The sequence below is a fragment of the Trachinotus anak genome, unplaced genomic scaffold, assembly GCF_046630095.1.
Source record: "Trachinotus anak isolate AG129_WGS33_773 ecotype Australia unplaced genomic scaffold, CSIRO_AGI_Tana_v1 ptg000025l, whole genome shotgun sequence".
Classification (NCBI taxonomy): domain Eukaryota; kingdom Metazoa; phylum Chordata; class Actinopteri; order Carangiformes; family Carangidae; genus Trachinotus; species Trachinotus anak.
In genome coordinates, this window is record NW_027273876.1 from 1,135,075 (window position 1) to 1,154,902 (window position 19,828).

The window sequence follows — 19,828 nt, forward strand, 5'->3', positions numbered from 1 at the left end:
ATTTCACACTGAAATGGAAAATGTCCAGAAGTGTTAAGAAAGTGTGTCTGTTATCCTTCTCCCTCCCGCCTGCTAATTATAATCTCTTTGCAGAACCCTTGGGTGCAAGAAATTACCAAAGCCTCACTGTAGAAAATGAGTTTATAACAATAATTCAATAGCAAGCACTTGAATGGTTATGGAGCTGGCACTGTGGGAATTCATCATTAAAGTCTGCGGGTGCACTCAGTTGTTGTAGTGGGGGGTTTGCTGGGAAACATGCAGGACATGCCGATAGCCAAATCCTGACTCACTAGGCTAATTCCACTGTTTGCTTGTGAGGCCTTGAGTGTTTGCATCAAGGCAAAGACGGCGACCCTGAGAGGATCGAGGGGCGGTGGTTTGTGAGCGTATTAGTAAAGGTGATGGTCGAGTGGAGTGTGCTGTGTGCTCCGTGTGGTTTAGAGAACATGTCGTACAGAAACAGATGAGCTCTGTAAGTTTAGGACGACGTGAGTGGAGGCGATGGACGGATAAAAGAAAAAATGGAGGGGGGTAATAATAAGAGACCAAATTTGATTTCAATCAGTGGCCTGGGCTGATGTGGCACAGAGCACATCTACCTACTCTGACCTGCCTCTCCACCCTCTGTCCCCCAGCTCTCCAGCACTAACTCTAGTCTCCTAAACCTCTCTCCTCTACAGCTGGGTGTACTGGAGCTCCACTAAGTCGGGGCTCGCGTCTGCGGCTGGATCCTTAAAGTAGAGTGTGGCAGTGTCTTCCCCCCACTGGCCCGTCCGCCGGGCCCTGTGCTCGGTCACCTCTTTGGGCTGCTCCTGGCGGCAGCGGTTGCTGTTCCACCAAGCCTCCAGCCCGGCCACCAGGCAGGCCAGCAGCAGGCCGGCGGCCAGGATGCAGAAGACGCCGGCGAAGCTGTGCAGCTTGAGGGAGCGGCCGTCGGGGTGGGCGCCGGCATGGCTGTTGAGGTCGCAGCGGCCGGTGCGAGGCCACCACTTCTGCTTCATGATGTCCAGGTCGCCTTTCTCCTGCAGCTCCAGGATCCTGGAGGAGAAGAAATAATCAGGTCAGTCACAAAGAGACGATAATTCATCTTTCTGACCTGAAGGCAGCTGAGGGAAATCTCATGTGAAATAGATTTTCTCCTTCAGTCCTCAGACCCTCAGGGGCCTCCGTGGCCTCAGGCAGGTGAATTCGATTTCAATCCAGGTATGAAGCTTCCTGCTTCATTTTCATATCTGCTGTCACTTGCCTGCCACATAACCTTAGTTCCTTTTCTTACTTCAAAAGTCCTGTTTATATTGTGGTTTAAAGGCTGTAGAATTTTAATACTGAAGCGACACAGATGTGATGATGTGAGAAAAGCTTAATTATTTCAAAATTTCAGGATAAACCTGTTAATTACATAAAGCAAAGAAATACATTTAACATTTAAAACACAATACATCAACAGATATAATCAATTAAAATAGTAACAGATTCCAGCTTGTGGCCTTCATCAGAGTCATCATCACCAGGGGGTGTGAATGAAGAATGAAGGTGTTTTATATGTTTGGAAATATTTCCAAATCCTGTGTTTATGCATTTTTAAAATGTTTCTCATTGTTCAACCTCTTTCATTTCATCCCCACTTTCTTTAAAGGTTCTTGTATTATTGTAATATTATACATGATGATGATGTATTATATAAGATGACGCCACAAGCTGAAACATGTTGGTCTGATAACAGTGGGAGCAGAAACACAGTGGGGGGTAAACGTGCATCCAAAAGCCTAAGAAACATTCAAAAATAGTCTCTAAAATAAAAGGTTATCATGTTTTGTAGTAAAGGAACTCAAACTGACTCCTTCAAAATAAAATAAATATTCTCAGTAACTTTATGTTCTGAGCTTTAGTCCCGGCCCTTTAAAGACACATAGCAGTGATGCATTATTGTCTTTTACTGCATCTCTGTTTCTTCTTCATCCAGGAATTTAATTTGAAGATGGGAGATAATCACCAAACTTTAGTGTGATTGACAACCTGCAGGGTTTTTGACCTTGAATACAGAGGGTCAGACACTGTCGGCTTTTTGGAGAAAGAAACACAATAACCAAGCCCTGATAAAACACCACTGTCTGCAGTGACATGGTCTTTTTATTCTTATAAACCAGGGACATTGAACAGATATAAAATGTGACATAAATCCGATCACAGATGGACCATAGTCAGACCTAAACCAGGACTGTGACTTTGAGAGGATGTTTGTCACATTTAGCCGCAGTGAGCATGTGGTCTGAAGAAAGGTTCCTTCATTAAATCCATTTGAGACAAACAAGAAGAGACAGTTCAGTGAAGGCTGGATTTTAACTTGTGAAAAATCCCACAATAGGCCTGAACAATATCTCTGTATGAAGCCATTTGGCTGGGCCTCATCTCAGCAGTGATTCCGTTATTGAAATGTGTCATTATGGGCAATTACATGACGAGTTAAATGGTACTAATCAATGCTATAGAAGAGGGAAGGAGCTCAAAGTCAGTGACTCTTTGAGGAGAATTAGAGACCATTGAAAGATAACAGGGACTTAACTGTCGTATAAAAACTGTCTCCCTGCATCAGTTGTGATCTTGTGCTGCTTTTATTTCACCGAGGCTTCATCTTCTCAGGATGACAGATAGATTTTTTGTATTTTTTTTTATGAACAGTGTTGGGAATCGTAGGAGCAAATGTTTGGTTGTCAGCTAGTTATTAATAATTACCGAAGTAATTATTAATATTTAATTAAATTATTATTAAAATGTAATAATATCGGGGCACCACCCTGTAACCAGGGACTGACAGTCAAACTATGGTTTTCAGTCTCAAAGGCACTTACTGATAAGTGTCAATCTTGGACATATTAGCACTTATAAGTTAACCGCTGAAGGTTGAATTTCGAGCACTGACCATCCCAACCAGCTGTTATCACTGTACACATGCACCAATAATCACAGGCAACGACTGCTTAAAGTAAGGAGGAGTTTATTAACAATTGCAACATCAATGGTAATCAATGCTACTTTACATCAACAAACTCTCATCACAGTTACGCTAAACTACTAATACTATATCTAACAACCAAGGCAAATAATAGGCATATGATGTGGAAGCTTGTATGTCCGTTCGTGTGTGAGTGCATGTATAGGTGTGTCTATGTGTGTGGGAGTGTCTATGTGTGTGGGAGTGTCTATGTGTGTAGGAGGATGGCGGCCAGGACCACGTAGGTGGAGTCTAAGATGGCGCTGGATTGAAACAAAGGCTGAGGAACAAAAGAGTCGAGGTGTGACCTCCCACGTGCTTTCAGTGGAGTGGTGGCCTGGACATCGTCCGCGTGGTGTCACGCGATCCGAGCACAAAGGCTTCACTTGTATGGTGTAGGCGTGCGTGTGTGTGTGTGTACGTGTACGTGTTAACTGGGGACAAAAAAAGGGGGGAAAGAGAGAAAGATGCAGAACCCGTGCCTCGGGGTTCTGTGAGTCGTCGAGAGGTCCAGTGAACTCTTTCTTCCCCACGCAGTAACAGGGCATCGAGCTAACACTCGTCTGGCCTGATACTGGTCCTGTAACCGGTTCAGAGGGAGTCCACTGGCTCACTCACAGTAGCGAGGCTGTGCAGCGACACCGAAGTGTCCAGATGCGGCAGCTTCGCTCCGATCACCCAAGATGAACAAAGCACAACAGCACGTCCTACTTAAGCAGAACGGCCCGGACTGTTCCGGTACTAACGGCTAATGTTCATCAACAATAAAACAGCAGTAAACCATAAGAACAAACAAGTAATATTAATTACAAAGCAACAGCATGGGACGCAGCGGTCCTGATTCAAGTTATATCAGAGAGTCCGATCAATGATAATAAACTTTGCACCTTCTAACGATCTGCCCAGACACAAGCCTCTTACTTGGAGTGGATGTGTATAAATCCACCGTTGCGGCTTCAGCGCGGTCCTGAAGGCTGGCGGGGCCGTTACCTCGTTCCGTGAGGAATAACGGGGCGATGGAAGAACAGCAGAGTCGACTCGATGGAGGGAAAACGTGTCCGCTTCCTCCGACGGGAAAATCCTCCGTCCTTCTGCAGGCAAAGTTAAAGATCAGCGGGCGTGATGCGGCTGTCTCCTTCGGATCCGGTACATTCAGCGAATGTGAGCAGTCTGTTGACTCGTCCAGCGAGTTGAAGACTAAAGGCCTATGGTAAAAGAAAAATATCTCCAAACGTTTGTGTGGTGCTTCCTTTCAGCGATCGGAGTTGCAGCTGTTGCAGCAACTTCGACGCACGGTAAAGAGCGAGGAGGAGAGTCACCGCGCTGCTTTTATCACCTGAGTGACGTCACCGGGAATCCCTGCTGGGAATGCCCGGCCTCAGCCAATGCCGTTGTAGAGTTCTTTCAAACTCCAATTTTACACCTAGGTGTGAATTGTGGGGGTGGTTTTTGGCCCACAGTCTGGAGGGAAATGTGGTTCGCTCCTTTGTTCTCCCCACGAGGCATGGCTCGAGTCAGGCTTCAGGAAAAGCATGCAGGCCTCTCTATTGTTCTTTTCAGACCTCATGACTTGAGATCCCAACAACAGACACTTTGTCAGGAATTGACCAAATAGCAGAGGTTCTCTGCCTGATGATTATCTCTCTTCATAGTGTCACTCAGATAAACACTAATCCTGCAGTCAGCTGTTCAGCTGTAGATCAGCTCAGTAACCGATCAGTGAATGATGTTGGAGGGTGAGGTGTCCGTCAGAAACATGTAGAACAGGAGAATGAATCATGTAACGGGTCAGTTCACGAAAAAAAAAAAAAAAAGCTGTGTTTAATTATTCATTGTACCAGACCTTGATGCACCATCAGGAACGACAAACCAAGCTAATGTCTGTAGCCCCCACGGAGTAAAGGGGCCCCTGATGGCTCCTCAGGGTTTTGACAACATTAATCTGCAGGACAGGCTGCAGGATAGGTTCCTTCAATGGGCTTCTTTGCATGGGGCCCCCAGTCGAGGACCATACAGTGGGTCAGGTGGCAGTTTCAGTCATTTCCTGCATCCTCCAGTTGTCTGCCAGGCTTTTACTGTCTGTTAGCAATTCATTGTTTAGCCGCCACTATATAATGAATAATAGTGGAAACAGTCTTTTTTTCCAATTCCCTCCAGTGGTATCTCTCCATGTAGACAGATCTGGTTTTGAACTATGTTTTCAGTGTTCACAGTTTGAGAACTGATATTAAAGCAATTCATATAATAATCAGAATAATCCACAGAACAAGTTTTCAAATGGACAGTTGTTTTTATAGAACGTTCTGCTTTATTTACAGGAAAGATGTCATTTTAATTGTTCACATGACCTGGTGTGCATTAACTGAAGAGCTCTGCTTGTTACTCCGTTATAGGTCAGAGTGTCTCCATTTCAATTAGAATTAGTATTAAGTTAAATGGCTGTTTCCAGTAAATCATTAGAAAATGACTCAGCTGTGAAATAAAGTGTACCCAACATTTATAGTGTGTTCTGTGGATTATGCAGACCTGTTCCTCCAAATACTTTTAATACCGATGTTTAAAGTTCATTATTGACCTCAGATGTGCACCTTCCCACAGACACACCTGTAAACATCAGTCTGCATGTCGATACGTGCGCCTCCTCACCACTCATTAGTCCTGTCAGTGTGAAGAAGTAAAAGGAGGAAGTGGAGTCTTCCTGACTGTATCTCCAGCATCCAGCTGTCAGCACGTGTGACTGTTCGACATGGCTGTGGGTATTTAAGGCACCCGCACTACTAATGAATCACACACACCTGTAAAGCATCATCGCTGCGATATCTCAATCATCATAATTAACTGTCTGAGAGATGATCAATTATATTATCACAGTGAAACTTTTACACTGGATAAAATTGAATATCATCAACAGGGGAAATAACAGCTCAAATGTTAATAAAGTTCATCACTCAAACTGTCATTTAAAATGAGGCTGATTAATGTTGTCAAAATGTCACAGACTGCTGTGTAGATTTAAAAAAAACAATCAGGGAAATTGGCAACACACTTAAACAATGTTTTACTGTAAAATTACATCATTATATCACCCACAGCTGGCTCTGGAAAACTGTGTACGTGTGGCTAAGTGACAGGAAATATGGAAATGAGCAGGAAACAGGAACACATCTGGACAGATGTGATTTTTTAATAAGATGTTGAGATGTGGGGAGACTCCATCATCTACTGTCTGATAAACAACAGCAACCTCTGATACGACCCACAGCAGTGTGACCCCTACAGTGACAGGCAAACTGGACCTTGGTTGTCATGGTTACAATGTTAAACATGGACTGTACCTACCTTTGTCACCATGGTTACTATAATAACAGTCATGTCTTGGTTAGGTTCAGGTAAAGATGGTGATTTGGGTTAAAATAAGTTCTTCCTCAACATCAGATGATCTTTGTTGTCATGGTTACAGTAATAACAGTGAACGGTCATGGATAATAGAAACAACATAAACTGCTCCTGTCACATGGGAATCGAACACCGCTCTCCTGTGTCATATTCATCCATCCACCCCAACCTCCTCCTGACGTGGACTTTGTCGCTCTATAAACTACGTCATCGCACTTTTCCCTTTGCTCCTGTCATCATTACTACGACCACCAGATGTCGCCTAGCAACAGAACCTAACTATGGGTCATAGTGACCTGCTGACAGACGACCTGGGGGCTCGTTTGTTACAGGACAGTCTAGTGACATGTGCCTGGCAGCGACGGGACACATATTGAAAGTTATGGCTCACATGGAAACAGGCAACAGCAGCGTTTGATCTGTGAGCTGAAGCTGCTTCACTTCATGGAGCCGTCAGGAGGTGATGGACACTGAGCTGCAGGTCTGGTGCTCTCATGGTGTCCAGTTGCAGAGTTAATTAAGCAAACTCTGTCACAAGCACTGACGAACAATCTGCTTTTAGCTGCAGTAAAATCAGAGCTCAATTTGCTATAGTTAATCTGCTCAACTCAGCATGAACATGTTGAAGGTCAGTGCACCACAGTTTCCATCTCACCCCCCCTCGAAACACCCTGAGGACAAAATAGTTTCACAGCACAAATAGGCAGCAGAAGCAACATAGTCTGTAAAGGTTATTAATGGCAGGATTATCAAGTGGAGGTAATACAGCAGCTGTGGGACGAGGTATTAAAATGACGGTTGGAAATGTGGAGATAATGGTTTTCGAGCTGAACAATAGCTCTGCCCTCAATTTAACACTCAGGCACATTATTCCTGGTCGTCCCCGAGTGCGGCGCCGAGAGAACACCTCAGGCCGGTGGACGCTGGCTGAACTGGGCCCAGCCCAGTGCAGAGGCTTCGTTAATAACTACTGGTTTTGTCTCCATTCACTGCCACAAATTAATCCCCAAATAAACACAGAACTACTTAATTAAGGAGGAAGTGTGAGGTGCAGAGGGAGGAGAAGGAAAAGAGGGAGAAACAGTCCCACAGTTCAACAATGAACCCGACAGCTGCTGCAACCTGAGACCAGAGAGGAAGAACAGCACCAAACGCCAGAGACTCAAGTTCACTTTCTTTTTCTAAAGGGCACAAAAATGATAATGATAATGATAATAATAAGCTCTGACTGTTTATGTACATTTTGTCTGTCCTGTTCTACAGTGCAGCTTCTGCAACAGTGTAGTTGTGGCTCTTTATGGAACAATGATCAGGTTCCAGTAGGGAAATGATGAGAAAGCGAGGAAATCTAAATTTATTGGTTTGTGGCTTTTGGGGATCAATCAATCGTTTCAGCTCCACAGTCGGCAGAGGTAAATTGATGAGGGATTCTTCACGGGTTATCATGACTCTGAGGTCAATGTGTGAACCTACAGCTTTAAGGGACAGACTAACACAAAAGTCACATGACATTTGTGCGTTATGTTGAGTTATTGGAGGCTGTGATCATTCTTCATGTGCAGACTGACTGTGGTCTCTAGAGACGGATACACTGCAGGTTAGTCAGGGACTGATGACATCACAGCCATGACATCACAGCCACAGAAGGACCGTCCTCCCATAGGAACTACCTCATATTATGACCTGTAGTTATGCTTGTGGAGTGAGCTGCTGTAGTCATGTGACACAGCATCATCTTTTTTTAGCAAATGCCCCAAAACGACATGTTTCTACTCAGGTGACAGCCCCCTCCAGTGGCTGTAGTCATTATGACAGGAGTAAAGGAGGAAGTCAGGTGACGTTATTGAGCAACCATGACCTTGTCGCTAAGGGGGAGAGGACACGCTGCTGTGGGTCACATCAGAGGACAAACAACCTACTACTCAAAAGAATCTTTAGAGGTCGTTTACATCCACATCAGATCTGTGTTCAGTATTTAGCTCTTTTTGTCCAGACCCACACAGACAGTCTGTCTTTAAACCTGACAGTCATTCAGTTTGTTGAGGACAAAACTCCAGCAGAACCGTCCTAACACTCTGAGGCTGTCCATGTTGGCTGCAGCAGCTCATCCTCCCCTCAGGTGGTCTGATCTGGTCTCTCTCAGTTACAAAGCGGACCGTCTCAGAGCTTTAAAGATCAGCTCTGACAAATGGGATTTTCCCGATGAGAGAGTGAGAGGAAGAGGATGAAGGAGGGATGCAGATGGAAGCTGACAGAACAGGAGGGAGAGTCAGATAAATGCACGGCTGGAGGAGGTGTAAATGACATTTTGGATGTGGAGTTGCTCTCGGGCCCCAGGCGTCCCTCCCACGCAGCCACAGGGCGCACAAACCCGTTCCCCTCAGTGCGGCTGCTCTGGTAATAATGTACCCGCAGCTCAGCGGTGCAGCAGCTAATGCTTTGTGTTAACATCTCTATTAATGCTGCTGTTGTCAGGCTCAGACCTCACAATCACTGTTTGTGTTTGTGTTCCCCCCTCGCAGCGTCAGATGGCGGCTCATGTGTCGAGGAGTTGGTGACTGTGAGCGGCAGACATCAAACGTTTTCTCTGGGCTCCAACTGTGAGCTGCTGTACAGAAGCTGCACCGCTCACAACTTCACACAGGTAGTTCAGAGCTCAGGATCCTCAGGACTGAGCCCCGCTGCTTCTCATTCCACACACCAGATCACACAGCCATTTACACCTGGGGGGCAGGTACAGAGACTCCTGCTGAGCCATTCAACAAAGAGACGAAGGCCCAAACAAAGTTCTTTAATAGGGTGGTGGATAATGTTTCACAGAGTTTATGAGACTAAGTTCCTGCAGTTTGGATTCCTCAACCTGTGAAGTGCAGCTTTAAAATCAGATTCATTTTAAAGTGACAATAGGCAAGTTTTCTAGCTGTACTTTATCATTATGAAGTAAATGTAGATCACAGTGTAATGGCTGTAGAATGATGGCACCATCTGTGTTTAGATTGGTTCCCTAAAAGCCTCACTTTCACTATGTAATTCTTTCTGCCACTGTGCAGCCAAAACAGACAGAGGACAGTGCTTTGTTTCCCCTGGAAGCTATCGGCAGCTCTCCACAGGCAGCGGATATGGCAGACGGCTGAAAGTGTGGAGACTCTGCCCGGCAACAGAATAAGAGCCCCGCTGTTGAGGGAGGCGAGGGAGAGGGGGAGGTAACAGAAGAGTGGACCTCAGATGAGAGAGCCACAGTCAGACCGGAACAGGAATGTACCCCTGAAGTGAGACTACAGAGGGAGCTCCAAACCAACCTCTGGTCGTAAAGAATTGAGTTTGATGCTGAACTCAATGTTTCTTCTGGACTGCTAAGAAAACTGTCGCTAATGCTAATGTCAGCTATGAAACAAGCATCTGAGAATCCTCATAATAATAATACAATATAATATTGTCTATTGCCACTTTAACCTGAATGAAAATTAATTGTCACATTCTCCTCTAATGCAAATCTGACTTCACAGGTTTGTCACTGTATGTTTGATTGATCCAACTCTCTGGAAACCTCTACGTCCTAAATACTTTTTAACTTTTTACTCCAAATGATAAGAAATGTTCAGGCTCCACTTTCCTCTGTTTTAGTTTGTCAAATCATGATTCTCCTTACACCGACTTCCTGTCTGCTCTCTGGGAGCCGATCAATATGAGACGGATGAGAAAGTTTTCACATTTTGAGGAGCTTCAGTGACTCCTCACACCGTTAATTCATGATGTAATAATGTGGAGATTTACTAAATGATCTACGCGATTCTTAAACTCGCACTGGGATCAATTTGTGTTTGGGAAAGAATGAGGAGACAAGGTTTCACTCACTGATTTCATCTTCAACTCAGACTGAAGGAGATAATTGAATTTCCTAAAAATATTTGCAGCTTCTGTGGAGACATCTGTCTCACAAAATCAAATAAGTAATTAGCACACGTCCCTCTGTTTACACATCACACCATGAATAATCTCATTTGCCTCACAACGGTGCTGCTAAACACAAGCTTGTTTCATGTGAGCTTAATTGACTTTAGCGTCGAGCACCGTTATTGATTTAATGCAGAGTAAAAACCGCCTGCAGGAGCCGTTTCTCAGCTCACACCCCTGCGACAGCCGCGCGTTTCAAACACCTGCTAAACACTCAGGTTAGAAAGAAGTCAGCGCATCACTTCTTGCTCCTCCAGTCAAACGTGTCCTCGTTAACAGGAATTTATCACCATTGTATTGTAATTAGCTCAGACTTTCTCTCACATCAGAGGATTTACAGGCTGATAACGACTTAAAGTCAACAGAGGCTCAAACTCAGACAAAAGCCTCCGACCTTCATCATTGTTTCACTGCACAAAAAGAGACACACTGTCTTCATCTGTCCGTCCATCACAGCTCCAACAGACTAATCACTGCCTGGACCTCCAGGTTTTCACTGACTGTTTAATCCATTCGTAATTTTTAATGTGTCACTGCTGCTCCTCATTTAAACATTTACATTTAAACATGTACTTTGACTTTCTCTATAAAATAACTTTGTGTATTTACACCTCAATTATAAAAGAAATCAGTTCAAAAATAATTTCATTTTCCAATATAAAGCTTTCTGCCCTCGAACCGATTAACTTCATGTACAAACTTAGAATGTAACACTTAGTTTTCTATAAATGTACAGTGTTTTCACTGCACAGGCCTCCACAGTTTTATTTTAATAAAGGAAAAAAATTAAGGCTTTGAAAGAGTCAAGAGTTCTGTATAATTAAAATGAGCCACTGATGATCACTTCAGCACTTGTAATTAACATCATGTTATAATCCTGGTTTTCAGCTGAGGAGATAAAGATTTTAGATTTCCATGAATATGACCCTGGTGCTGTAAATTATTTTAATGCATGACGTTGTTATAGCAACACCTGTTGAAATAGCATCAAAATTTTAACTCAAAAATCACAAAGTTCATAAGTTTCAGCTAAAATGTGGATTCAGTTGCACAGAGTCACAGATGTTACACACAGTCGAACAGTTGATCAGTTGATCCTGTTTGTCTGTTGTTTCTCTTTTTAGACTGTACATGAAGACTTGTCCAACCAGGGACAAGAGCTAAAGATTAGCAACAGCTATAAACTCTCACTTTCATGCTTTGTGTTTGAACTGTGTTAAACTGCATCATCCCTGTTAGAGAAATAAATCAAATAAACTAATCAGTCTTTCAAAAAAACGGTGACATGCCATTTATATTCATTTCTAGTCATGTAAAAAAAACTGGGGGATGACTTTTCTTCCTCATAAAATGTTTGTGAAGCTGTGAAGTTTTTAAACCCTGCAGTGTTTCCATGTTCACCAGCTTCTAGTTTCTGATCTTTGCTGGTGCATTGCTACGTTTCTTTGCTACGTTACCTCCACCAACTGAACTGTGTGAAACCTGTGGTGGGAGAAAAGCACTGCTCCATAGCACCAACAGTGGACCTTTAAAATTCATCTTGATCATGGTTGAGTGGATCTGAATGGACAAAATCTCCATCTCTGACTTATAAAGATGTTATGAGCTCCTTCTGTCGGTCTGTCAACCTGCAGACCTCGCAGGCAGGTAAAACACTGCAGTTTCCAGGTGCATTGTGGGAATTAAAAGAGTTGTCTGCTGGGTGAGGGTGGAGTCACTTACTTCTGTGAGAACAGGTCTCTGTAGGGGCTGCCGTGCTGCATGGCAATGCCGTAGCCTTTACTGCTCATGCTGTTTCCTGACACGGTGATGGTGCAGTCGTCGTCCGTCAGGGCGGCGTACTCCAGCACCGCCATGTCCCACAGAAAGGCGTAGGGGCTCTTCTTCGCCTGCAGACACAGAGGTGATGCACCGCTCACAGTTTGTTACTGACTGGAAAACACCTCTGCAGATTCGTTTCTATGGAAACACTGGACTTGAGATGAGATTCAGTTAAATGAAGCTGAAATAAGTAGATTTATGGATTAGTCAGTCAACAAAAATAATGTTGGAAACTTATTCAAAACAATTTTCTGTTTGGGTCTGAAGACGTCACCTTGGATTTTTCACTGTTTCTAAGATATAATCAGATTTGATCAATTACAGGTTCTGTCTATGGAAAGGCGTGGATCACATGACTAACAGCCATCAATAGGCTACCTGCACTGGGAGGTGGGAATTGGTACTTCAAAATAAAAGCACCGCCCCAAAACCACTGGATTTAATCACTGGCAGATTAAATGTTAGATGAATTGTTGTTTTTTGAATTACATGAAAAATCACTGGATCATCAGAGTCCTCTCAGGGACCATGAAGAACCAGATGACATTCTAGAGTTTTGTTCTGGACCAAAGTGTTGGTGAACAGCAGTTATTAACAAAACAACAAGAAAAAGTGAAAGTGACAATTCAAGGTTGTAAATGCTGTGGTCTGTGATTCATTCTACATCCCATAATAAAATAAACATTAATAAAACACTTCAGAAAAATGGATCCATTGAGATGTCAGAGATAATTAACACAAGGTCATGATCACAGGTTCGTGATTCTGTATCAATAATTCTGATCATATGGTTTGTGTCTTTTTATCAAACACCTTCCTGCTGGGTACTCCTGTCTCCTGGGTGAGGAGGAGGAGGAGGAAGAAGAAGGGAGGGGGGGCATTAAGATACAAAAAAAGCAGCAGCAGGTGGAGTGTAAGTGGATGAGGATGTTTTCGCTGTGTCAGCAGAGCTGCTGCAGGAGCATCTGCCTTCACTGTCACTGCTAACTGTGTGTGTGTGTGTGTACAAAGTGTTTGTATTGTAACAGACCTCAGTCTTTAGATGCTTTCATGCTGTTACAGCCTAATTACCACGTCACGTCTCATTGATGCTCTGGTGTGTGTAGCTGCTGCTGCAGCCACTTTGTGTTAACGTCTCCTCATCTGAGGAGAGTGTGTGTGTTTTTTCTTTCTCCAGGTGACACCGGGAGACAAAGCTGTGCAGTGTTTGCAGAACCCTGCAAAGACGCTAAGCTACGTGACATCACGTTGGGCTGCGGCGTTCAGCGGGAAAAAGGTTCTTATGAATCAAAGGAGGACAAAAAAGGAGACAAAGCATCAAAGGACACACACAGTCAGTGTCAGAGCTCTGTGCACACTGCAGCGCACACACTGCAGACACACACCCAGCACTAAAACAAGCCCTCCATTCCTCTACACTGAACCTACATCAAAGTCAAGAAAAACATGGCTGAGCAGTGACATGAGGCGTCTTCTGAAGACAGAGCTGTGCTGCAGAGGTCGGCAAGAGACGAGCATTTTCAACAAGACGGTTGAGCGGTGACACATTAGACTAGAAACTGAACAAAGGGAGGGAGTCTAAACTGTGACGGTCCTGAGTCTGACCTAACAGGCCGATGTGTCAGGGGTCATATTCTCCAAGCTGATCTGTCCTTCATATCATATCAGATCAACACTTTCAGTCGGAGACTTGATGGGTTTTGAACCAGCAGCTTCAGTTTCTGGATCAGGTTATAAAAAGTGTCAGATTCAGAATCTACAGCTGAGTATTTATGTGTCAGACACAGATTTATCCACCAGTAAATATCAGTATTGGACAGAGACTCAGATCAGGATCAGGTCTGATAGAACTGGTTCACCTTTGTTTTCTCTCCCACACTCATCTGTCTGATATTGAGGTTTATTCTCAGTCTGATGGTGTTTCAGTGATCCTGCCACATTTCACGTCACAGCTGTTAACTCTGTCAGGAGGTTTTACAGACCGGTGCACTTAACGTTAACAAAACCACACTCTGCCTCTGACCCTGAACACACCACAGCTCAGCTCTCTCCACATATAAAAAGTGAAATCTGTGTGTGTGCAGAATCGTCCTGTATCGACATCCCTCTCTGGTGATGGGGTTGTTTTTGTTCCTGCAGCGAGCCCCCGGTTCATTTACACACTTTCTCCTTCACTGAGGCTCTGGAGTCAACACTGCTCAGAGCTGAGGACCCTGTCGTTATAAAGCCGTCAGCCTCAGTGCTACATCTGCTCAGGCAGTGATGGAGCCGCACCACAGCCCTGTTCTCAGGATGATCTGAGGTGAGGAACGTGAGGCCGTCCTCAGTGCATTCTGGGTAAATCTGGATCTCTCTGCCAGCATGTGAGAGGACTGGGGGCAGCTGAGCAGCTCTGCATTGAAAAACACTCGACAACAGCAATAAAAGTGATTAAAATGTGTGTGTGTGTGTGCGTGTAACGGTTTGGGGTTACTGCAGGGAGAAAACGTCAAAGAATCTGGGGGGATGTTTATCATGCAAATGGCTGAATAATGGATGCGCTCAGAGCTGACGCTAATTTGTCATCGGCTTTTTGGGAGATCTATGAGCATAATAATGTACAGCAGAGAAACACCACTTCTGTTTTCTCACACACACACACACACACACACAGCCTCACTAATTGGTGTATTGTGGAACTGCTGTTGCAATTAAGTAATGGGTAAACAGAGGAGTGTCTGTGTGTTTGCTGCTGTGAATAAAACAGGAGCTGTGTGTGTGTGTGTGTGCGTGCGTGCGTGCGTGCGTGCGTGCCACAATGACTGATACTACAGCATGTATGTACAACATGTGTATACACATGTCACATATACACAAAAACCCTGTGGTACCTGTCTCATAGACACATGTTTTTATCACATAGAAACAAAATAAGAAGATGAGGAAGAGGACAAACAAACATCTGAATAGAGACTGAACTACATACACACACACACACACACACACACACAGGCAGACACACACACACACACACACAGTACCTTGCGTATGCCCTCAGACGGGCTGGACACGGAGTAGTCCATGCCGTTGTTCTTGCTGATGGTCCTCCACAGCTCTGCGTAGGTGCTGTCCTGCTCCAGAGGGTTGGTGCCTTTGTTCCTGAAGTAGTCGTAGACCGCAGAGTCCCTCACCGTGCCGTAGTCCACGTCGATCTGTCGCGCCAAGTCCTGGAAAGTCCTGGAGACACAGAGACACGAGTGAGGAGCTGTTGTCTCTTTCTGTTTCCTGTCTTTGCGTCCAATCACATGCTCACATTAGCACACTTGGCTAACCCTGGACCACCTTCACTGTTTCAGGCTCTGGCTCAGGTTTGAGGGTCTAGACTAAGACTCAGATATAAACTTGGTGCTGATGTGAAGCTGTTGATTCTGGTTTGTCACAGACATCACTGATCAACCAACAGCCAAACTTTAGACAAAACCACAATTTGTTTTCATTCAACGCTTTATTTCCTGACACATGAGTGTCTGGTCACCTTTCAGCCCCATCACTGCTGCACGTTCTTCTGCTGGAGAACTCTGGGTCTAACAGCTGTGACTGATCATGTGACTCCGCTGGACCTTCTGATGTTGACGCTTTCGCATCCTCTAATGTTAGCGAGCTGGTTTCCGTGGTGACAGGCCAGACACGAGACATTACTGCAGCAGATGTTTCCCGCCTGCTGTTTGGACACACGCTGGTGATGTCAGGGAGTCTGGTTTCATCACTGGGGCGTCGGAGTCTAACAGGAGGATCTGGTTCACTGAAGACGTCTGAGGAGTTTGTTTGTAGTATTTCACTGATGCTCGTCACAGAGACTGAAGGTCGGAGCTGTCGGCAGGATGTGGATCTGGACCGACAGATCCAGTATCAGCTGGGTTACCATGACGAATAACATCATCATCAAATCAGAATTTACTCTTGGGTTCATGACCCTGAAACTGACAGACATCCTCCAACAGACTAATGCACTTTGGTAAAGGTTCCTGACAGATGGTGGTCTCAGTTAAATGTGAATAACCAGGTTCTGTCTGACGTGTTTCTGTGTGAAACCAGATCAGGATCTGTTGTTAACCTGAACCAGGAGCTGTGAGTCTGAACAGAACCTCAACCAGGTACAGTTGGCTTCTTACAGCGCTGAGAAACACCACGTCCTGGACACTGGAGCATCACAGACGTGTGACCACCAATCAGAATTCAGCCAATCACCATGTGGTGATGGTAATAGTGAGGTTGGTTGGTTCCTGATTAAGCAGAAAAGCTGCGTTTTTCAACCTTTAACTTTGATTTTACTGAAGATTTGAAACCAGCTTCAGTTTTTTCTGTTCTTTGTGGAAGCTGGGATTTCACTGATTACTGCAGTAATACATGTTTAAAGACATAAAGCAGTCAGACTTTTGTTAAAAGCTGTGAGTCAGTCACATGACGACTTGTTTATTGTGTTGGATTTGGATTTTTTCTTAATGTTCATGTTAATTTCTTGTCATGCAGTGAGTGTGGAGCTGAGTGAACACAGACACGATGCTGCCGGGATGATGTTGATTGAATCGTTAATAACACTAGAGTTTTAATTACATAATTACAAAGCTGGTGGAGATGGAGTCTAATTGGATTTTGTAACGAGTAGATGTATGGAACATGAACCAGTCAGAGCTGCTCCAGGTCTCGAGGGCGACTGAACAGTTCGACATCATCACTCAGTAAAGGAGCTTTTAATTTATCTGGAATTAGCTTCACGCACATTTACACGACTCGTTTTATCTTCGTCCTCAGTTTCAGTTCTTATGAAGGTTTGTTTGATTTAACAGCTCAAAAGAAAAAAGGAATTTTACATTTAGAAATGACAGACTTTTGGTTCTTATTTACTTTTATTTGCTTTTATTGTGAAGCACTTTGAAAGGTGCTTCTTACATAAAGTTTATTAGTATTATTTCATCCATGTTATTATTGATCTATTCAGAAAAATCGTACAGTTCTGCAGGTGCAATACATCTTTAAATTTCACCTCATCACATATATTCTGTCAATAAAAGCGTCTTTAAACCAAGACTTTGGTTCAAACTGAATAGAATCACAGCTGGACTCTGTTCAGTGCTAATTGGCAAATGTTGCTAACATTTTAAACTAGGATTGTGGACGTGCATGTTCGCAGGTAGCATTTAGCTCAAAGCACCGCATGGCTGAAGAAACTCTGCAGTATATGAACAATATGAAATATTGATGAAATACATTAGTGCATTTTACAGTTTCTCCACACACTGAGTTTTGAAAAACAGCTCTTTACAGATTAAATGTTCGTTTCTTTCCCCCAGGTTAGAAACAGCTGCTCTGACTATGAATGAAAAGCAACAGAGGTCTGTGAGTCGGCTCCTGTCTACCCATAATCCTCTGCATTTTAAGGTCATTACTTGGAGTTCATTTAGTGAAATAAATAAAAGTTTTCTCCTGAAATAAATGAACATGCTCAGAATGTGTCTTGGAAACTCTACATAGATTTTACTGTATTTCCAGTTTGTTTAGGCACAAACTTCCCAGATCTTTCAAAGCTGTTTAGTGATCTTATGTCTTTATTTTTCCCCTCATGTCTCCGTCCTCCTGCCTGTTTCTATTCTCCTCTCCTCTCTGCAGAGAGTGGACGTGGGGTTTTCAGGTCTGCTGCTGTTATTTGAGGCCACTTCAGATCAAATAACATTGTTTCAAATGAACTGAGCGAAAAGAGGAAACACTAGAGTTTGAAAAAGCGTCAAGTTGCACAAAAATAGTCACATTGAGCGGCTGTGGCTCAGACATTGTAAGTACAGTCCTTCAGTGAGGGGGACTATTTTTTCCACTGCTGGATTCCACACACACAGATCTGCCTGTGTGGATATCAGAGATGATGTTGGCACCATCACCCAGATAAACACATAACAGTGTTTTATGTTTTATCTCATCTCAGACCTAAAGCTTCTAAAACAGCATCTGTCACCAAGTCTGATACAAACAACCCTAACCCCTGTTTCCAGTCTTTATGCTAAGCTAGGCTAAAAGACAAACAAGAGAGTGGTGTCAACATCTAAATACATATTTATGATGTGATGTGAATAGTTTAAATTCATATTTTATCATGGTTTTTATTTTTAAAATAAGTATGTGTTCCATGTCCTATGTTTGTATTAATACATTCAGTAATCTGTGTTTATATGTTAATATAAGTGTGGTTTTAATTTGAGCCCCGGTTCTGTGATGTTTACATGAGGAGTTATTGAGCATTAAATAGGATACATCAGGAGCCAGTTCATTGGTTCCAGCCTTAGCTTTTGTGAATTCAGCTCCTGGTGTTTTAATATAAGTAAATAAATGCAGATCAGAACTTGATGTAACTTCCATAACTTTCCAAATTATAAATCTGATTTTGGCTTTATGAGCGAGGTGCAGCAGCTCCTCCACCTCCTCTGAGCTCGGGACTTTAATAATGAACCACAGATGGAAATGATGAAGATTTGAGTTGGTCTTTTAAAACGGGGAGATGCTTCTGGAATAATTAGTGTCTCTCAAGAACAAACACAACATAACACAGCTGGCCTGAGTATTTACCACACTGTGGATATAATGTAAGATTATCAGTTTAAACTCAGCTCTGAGTCTCTGCTCACGTTCTCCATCAACTTTGTTTTTATAAATCTGAACTTACAGTTGATAAGAGCTGTACAATTATTGTGTTATTGTGTTATTCATGAGGCTCCAAAGCATCAACAATAAACCATCACATATATTAATATATATATTATCCAGCATCTTGTGGAACCATTTCCATTTCATTCAGTCTGATTCTCTCCAGTTTAACAGCTAGAATCAGAAAACCTTCGGTCTGTTTGACAGAGACGTTCACGGGCTTCAGTTACTGGATGTCGGGGTAATGACAGACCTCGCTCAGGGAACAGCAGCAGTGGAGACGGTTGTCAGTCAAAAGGAAGATGATTCTCTGCTGTCTGAGGGGGCTTTAAAGAAGTCTACACCACATGCAAATCTCCACTTCAGCATTTATCCAGTGTCTATAAAAGCAAAGTCTTGCACTTAGCATTTACTCGCTGTGCTCTTGAGCAAATCGCCCTTCACAGAGTAACACACGGGGGATTTACTGATGAAAACGTCAGGTTGGATTTGAGTTTTTTAGAGAGAAGAGGGACGAGGAGGACGGCGCCGGTGTGTCACCGCACGCATATGAAGTGGCTGTTGTGAACCTTCAGACAGGAAATGAGAGATAACGTTCTGTATTCATACATGAGATAAATGGGCAAGAACAAGATGATTTTCCTCCAGTGTGTCAAGAGTGTAGTCGAGCATTCAAGCCTGAGAGAAATGCATTTCTGTTTTTCTTTTCAGATGCCACTTTTAAAGAGATGAGTGTGGATTTAAAATCAGGCTGTGTCTGTTTGGGTTAGCAAACCTCGCACCAGCACGTCCCTCCTGATGCCCGTCCCTTCAGTTTGACTCTTGCCGACCGTGTCTCTGGAACGTCCGTCCACTACATGTTGGAGAAGCACGTTCATTTGAAATCCAGACTGTAAACCTTCCTGTATTCGCTTCACTTTCAGCCTACCCCAGAACTTCAAGCTTTGTTGGTTCATCACTTTCCAAACATCCCTTTAAAGTCTGTTAACA

At 43.6% G+C, this 19,828-nt stretch overlaps 1 protein-coding gene and 1 long non-coding RNA gene across 6 annotated transcripts in view; one reads left to right on the forward strand and one right to left on the reverse strand.

Moving 5' to 3' along the window:
* The window catches only part of grid1b (glutamate receptor, ionotropic, delta 1b), a 455,594-nt gene that overhangs the window by 11,784 nt on the left and 423,982 nt on the right, over nt 1–19,828 (reverse strand). For all 5 annotated transcript variants that reach the window (XM_071462859.1, XM_071462860.1, XM_071462862.1 and 2 more), the window contains 3 exons: nt 15,187–15,382; nt 12,068–12,234; nt 801–1,041 (listed from right to left, as the gene is read on the reverse strand). In XM_071462859.1, coding sequence (XP_071318960.1) covers nt 801–1,041; nt 12,068–12,234; nt 15,187–15,382 — 604 coding nt within the window. The remainder of the gene's footprint in view (nt 1–800; nt 1,042–12,067; nt 12,235–15,186; nt 15,383–19,828) is intronic.
* On the forward strand, nt 925–18,531 carry LOC139608792 (uncharacterized). Its single transcript, XR_011685096.1, has 5 exons — nt 925–1,063; nt 8,914–9,035; nt 13,344–14,468; nt 17,497–17,584; nt 17,813–18,531. It is a non-coding gene; the product is annotated as an uncharacterized lncRNA (long non-coding RNA).